Here is a 5820-nt window from a genome sequence, read left to right on the forward strand (position 1 = left end):
TCAAGGTATTTTTGGGACTAATGGCATTTGGTATTGTGAGTTGGACAACATTGTGTGTGTTTTGAGGTGAAAACAAATCATTTAGGGTTCATGTATTTATCTTTTAAACGGATGATTGTTTGAGTGTGAACCTAATGCCATTAGTTAGAGGGCTCAAAGGGCTTCATGTGGACATTTGAATCGCTCAAATTGGATGTTGGATGGTGAAACGGCACACTCCAAAAGTTCAAAGGGCTGTCATGACAGTAGGTGCATACTGCGGCGCGTGGTTGTTGCGTTGCAGCGCATGGAGCCTTCGAGGGACTCGTCCCTTTGTGCCATCTTCCGTGGTGGGCGCGGCTTGTGCCGCCGCGGACAGGCCAGAATTTTTGAAAGTAGCTTATTTTAGCCTAACTCGATGGGATTTGTATTCCATGCTTCCATATTTATTCTTAATTGATTTTTAACTATGGTTTGAGCTCAAACAATATTTTAGAAAAGGGTTTTCTTGAGATCCCAATATCTTAAACTAATTATTTTTAAACTCTTGAGTTGTGGTAACTTCTTCAGAGGATTTTATTTAATCATAATTATCACAACGATGTGTGAATGTTGTTCTGATAATGTCAAGGCGGACATTACAATTGTGAGAAGAGATGAGATTGTCTTTCTCTATGCTTGTTGTTTACACCTCATACTGCCATTGATAATCTGTTGAAAACGTCCCTTACCACCACTTTGGTCTTCTCTCATTCAAATTGTGCAAAGAAACTAAGTAAAGAGGGTGGCCTTCATGTTCAAATTCCATTTTGGAAGACAGGGGTATTTTGGTCAGAACAATACAAAGTAAAAACAATTAAAAATCCAGCTTGGTTCTTCAATAGAATTTGATCCTTGGCACTAATCTCATTTTTAAACTAATCCTTCTCACAATATTTTTTTCAAGAAATAATGCATTACCGACTGATAAACTAATTGGAAGTTTAAAAGTTTGGATAAGACAACTGAGCACCGACTTGGGAAGATCAATCCAACTTTTTTCATTTTCGCAATCCAACTTTTTTACTTCTTCTTTCTTCTTTTTTTCTTTTTTCTTTTCCCCTTTTCGTGTCAAAATTGTATGTCCCCATTGAAACGACATTTAGTGATTTTGACGCTATTTAATTAATTTTGAATTTTTTTTTTGCCCCACTAAATATCGCTCCTGCTAATAAACCGTTTATGTTAGTGAGAATCTGTGTATCTAGAAAAGAAAAGAAAAGAATATCCGTGCACTGTTTTTTTTTCTGGTAAAATTATTTTAATGTCTCACTCAAGATTGGATTATTATTCTCTTAAACTTAGTTATCAATAAATTTAAAAGAAATTAATTATCTTGAGTGAGACTTGTATGTAATTCTTCTTTTTTAGGAGAGTTTTGATTTATATATAAATAATTGATTTAATTAATGCACTTTCCTTCTTTAATTCAAACGACTAATTAAGTACATGTAAGAATATAAAGAATTGTATATGTGTTATTTAATATTGAATAGAACTAAAACATAGATTTTATGAATTATAAGGTAAGTCAGTGCAAATTATATATATATATATATATATATCTATTAGGCAACTATGTTTTTTTTTTTGCTCGTTTACAATTCTTTGAAGAATTTTTAGTGTTCTAAATTATTTGTTATATGGCTTAGAACTTTGTTGGTATCATGAATTCACTAAAGTTGAATTATTCAGTGATTATGCTACCGTCTTGACTCTGTTATATTGAAAAAAGTTTTCAATCATCCTTTTCAACAAATCATGGATGAGACTAAATTTATTTTTTGTAGAGCGTGGATTGTTAATCTATAGTTTATGTTTAGAAAAGTTAACTGTCTTGCACACTCTTTATCTCACTATTGTCACTCGTTTGATAATATGTATTGTATGTTTTTGATTAAAAACTACCATTCCTAAACAGAGGTAATTGATGATAGATTTGTTTAGTTTTTACTCAAACTTTGTACTCTTTTTGAATTAGTTATATTTATTCCTTTTTCATTTTAAAAAGATTATTTGTTATAGTAATTTTATTTTTAAAATAATTAAAATATTACATATTTTCCTCTTACAGTAAATATCTCAACGTTGAAAGTGAGAAATGCACTGCTGACTGGATTTACTCTTACCGAAATTGAGTTGCTAACTGGGACTCAACTATTCTTCTTCATCTCTCTCTCTCCCCCCTTGTGTACGCGCGCGCGCGCGCGCTTTGCGTCGAACCACATTTATGGGCATTGCGAACTGCTGACAGTGTGTTTGGATAACAAATATAATCAATTTTTGGTCCAAAAAATCAATTCTCTACAAAATTATCCAAACACTCACTTTTGTAAAGAATCGATTTGCAGGCCAAAAATCAATTATTTCTGGAAGCTGAGAATTGGAGCTTCTGGCAAAACCTTGTCCAAAATATTGAGAAAAATTATAAAGACAGGCCCAAGCAAAAATTATAAAAAAAACATATAATTTAATAAAGATAAAATCAAATTCTCTTCTTTTTCTTTTTTTTTCTTAATAAAATTTGAACTTTGCATATTCAAAAAATTAATATTTGATATTTAAACATTAAATTATATAATAATTTATATAACTAAAAATTAATTCTGATTAAATTATTCAAACATCTTCAATTCTATTAAAATTAATTTTAAAAAAATAATATCCAAACACATTACGTTATAACGTAATTAATTATAATTAATATCTATCACTTAATCAATTATTTTTATAATCTATTACATCCAACTCAAATTTAAACGAACTCAGAGGCTTTCCAAAAAATCGGTTTTCAAACGGAGATATGACCGTGTTTTTTTGGTTTGTGGGATTAAAGTGTGTTTCTTTGTATCTGACATTAATACGATTCTGGAACTGAGAATCTCAGGACGTTGGCAAGCAGAACAATAGAAGACGAGGACGAACGAGGTGCGTAGTTTCCGTCGTCAAAACCTGTGCTTCAACGCCGTTAACTCGGAAGCCAGTTCTTCCACTCTCTCTTCGGTTGCCTTTTTTTAACGGTGTGGGCGAAATCGCAACGTTTTTTAAATTTTAAGGCCAAAATTACTACAACAAATCATGATATTGTGTACTTTGGACCTTTGCTCTTATAAATTTTATAAATAGGTACATATAAATATAGATATTGTGTGTGTATTATAAACTTATTTATATAAGATCTATTGTTCAACATGATAACTACTTGTATATTAATATGAATCAATCATACTTTCAAATTTTTTAAAATTTGATCTATACTTTTTGTGTATAAGATTTTTTTTTTTTAGCTAGTAAGCCAATTTATCCTAATAAAAAGTATATATTATGTTTTCCCACCATTTATTATTTATTTAGTAATTTTTTTAAATTTTTTAAAGGATTAAAAGCAATTTTATTCTTAAACTATGAGTGCAAGAGCTTTTGGCTTTAAATTTATTTTTTGTATAATATTTTTTAATTTTTAAAAATAGTGTAATACTAGCTCTACCATTAAAAAAGTTAACTTGATATTAGTTGACCAAAAAATTTAGAAAAGGACCTCAATAATTAGTAAATTATAGGAAGGAACAAAAAAATTATAAAAAAATTGATACAAAAATTATAAATAAAGATCCAAAAATTATTTTTAAGGTGTTTTTGATCATTTTTTAATTAACTAATAATTAAAGTTAATATTTGTTAATAAAAATAATATTGCACGATTTTCAAAAACTAAAAAAAAGACATTACATTAAAAACAAGTTTAGAAAGTCAGATGCTCTTAAATCTATAATTTAAGAGCAAATTTGTCATTCAATCCTTTTTAATAATTTTTTATAAAACTCAAATAATTATTAAAAAATAATTTCATGGAGTACTAGAGTCAAGACTTGTTTCTATTTAACTAAAACCAAGGGCCAACTATTCTCTTGTATAAAATTGACAGCAACTATTGTCATTGTTTAATTAACATAAAGCATTTTAAAATAAAATATAAACAAAATTTCCAATCTAGTTGACATATTTTGAACTAACGAACAATGCTCGATGGAGTTGAATTAGTTTATTTTAAGGACTCACATTTTAATCCTGAATTTTGATATAAGCAATTGTCAACGAATAATGATAATATCTCCATAAGTTTTTTAGGATAGTAGAATGAAATTAAAAACAAAATATAGCAGAACAGTAATTGTCAATTATTAACGAAAAAAATTTCAAGCATTAAAATTAATATAAAATAAATAAAATTTCGGTAATAACAAAAGGAAAAATATTAATGAAGAATTATTAAAAAATTTTATATTAATCAAGGATTACTTATTATCAAAATCAGAATGGATACTTGTTGGTTTAAGTTAGTCTTTTATCGATAAGTATTTATTCACATTTCAACAATAACTCAATCTAAATTAATAACAGTTTATTTAAGTTTTTTTTAATTTAAATTTTAATAATAATTAGTTCTTAATTGATATATTTTTTTTTTGGATCATTGATCATTTTTATTTTGCCTGATAAGAAAGTAAGCAAGAAAAATGACATGTGTTATATATGGTTTTTAGAGTATGAAGCCATTAATTGTTTTAGAATTTAGCGAGAGAAGAAAGCAAAAGAATAATAAGTAGCTGCTCACAGCTCAACCAAAACTACTATTCAATTCTTTCTCACCAGTCTCTTCCTTTCCTTCTTCATTTCCCTTCTTCCTCTCAAACTCATCCATGGAAGTTCATCAACACCAACCCGAGCCTCTCCTTCAACCAGCCTCTCCTCCTTCTTCCTCCTCCTCCGCCGCCACAGAACCCGCCATTCATGTACACCACAGAGAAGAAGAGAAGATTCCAAAGTCATCCAAGAAGAAGAAGACGACGACGACCGGTGACAACAACACAGAGATGGTGGATGGGAAGCATCCTACATACAGAGGTGTACGAATGCGTCAATGGGGAAAATGGGTTTCAGAAATCAGAGAGCCAAGGAAGAAATCCAGAATCTGGCTCGGCACTTTCCCTACTGCAGAGATGGCGGCTCGAGCTCACGACGTCGCAGCTCTCTCCGTCAAAAGCAACTCCGCTTTCCTCAATTTCCCGGAGCTTGCCGCCGTTTATCCTCGTCCGGCCAGTAACTCCCCAAAGGACGTCCAAGCCGCCGCCGCCAAGGCAGCCGCTATCGATTATCAAGTTAATCGTCAGGAAGCCGAAGCCGAAGCCGAGTCCCGGGTGACGCAAGCCGACGCTCAAGCGCTGTCAAATTCACCGTTGACGGACGACGACGACGACACGTTCTTCGACCTCCCTGATATCTTAAATGACGGCGTTGACGAGTTTCATTACTCTTCGCTGTGGCTCCTAGCCGGGAACGATTACAGAGACTCAGGTTTCCGGCTCGAAGAGCCATTTCTATGGGACTCTTATTAGTTTAATTTGGATTCTGGATTCTCTTTAACATGTGAATTAAGTAAGAGATACCAGTAAAATTCTTATTTTCTCTTTTTAGTTTGTTTTCTCCCATCTTCTCTATCAATTATTGCACAAACTTCAAATATTTTTCACTCTTTTTCTTTGTGAGGATAGTATAATCTGCTTCTATGCGAGTGAATCCGAGGGGGGGTTTTTTTTTGTTTAAAAAATAATTTTCTTTTTTGGGATCAAGTTTTGGTGAATAACATATATTTTTTAGAATTAATTATATCGTGATACCGTATCAATTTATAAAACATTTTTTTGATAAAATATGCAAACCAATAAAAGTCATTAAGTACAGTTTACAGTTTATAATTTTAAATATTTAAAAAAAACCCTTCATTAATTAGAGAAAGTGAGA

General features: G+C 31.0%; 1 protein-coding gene across 1 annotated transcript; it reads left to right on the forward strand.

The window, feature by feature from the left end:
- The first annotated feature begins 4618 nt into the window (after window positions 1–4618).
- On the forward strand, window positions 4619–5516 carry LOC129299286 (ethylene-responsive transcription factor ERF039-like). The gene has a single exon (XM_054937756.1). The coding sequence runs from the start codon at window positions 4719–4721 to the stop codon at window positions 5412–5414; it is 696 nt and encodes a 231-aa protein (XP_054793731.1). The 5' UTR covers window positions 4619–4718; the 3' UTR covers window positions 5415–5516.
- Window positions 5517–5820: the final 304 nt, after the last annotated feature.

This window comes from Prosopis cineraria, unplaced genomic scaffold, assembly GCF_029017545.1.
Source record: "Prosopis cineraria cultivar Desert tree isolate PC_DT_omini unplaced genomic scaffold, ASM2901754v1 PC1108, whole genome shotgun sequence".
Taxonomy (NCBI): domain Eukaryota; kingdom Viridiplantae; phylum Streptophyta; class Magnoliopsida; order Fabales; family Fabaceae; genus Prosopis; species Prosopis cineraria.

Bases quoted from the DNA above. Each gene is read 5' to 3' on its own strand.
- LOC129299286 (XM_054937756.1), top strand. From the start codon at position 4,719: ATGGAAGTTCATCAACACCAACCCGAGCCTCTCCTTCAACCAGCCTCT.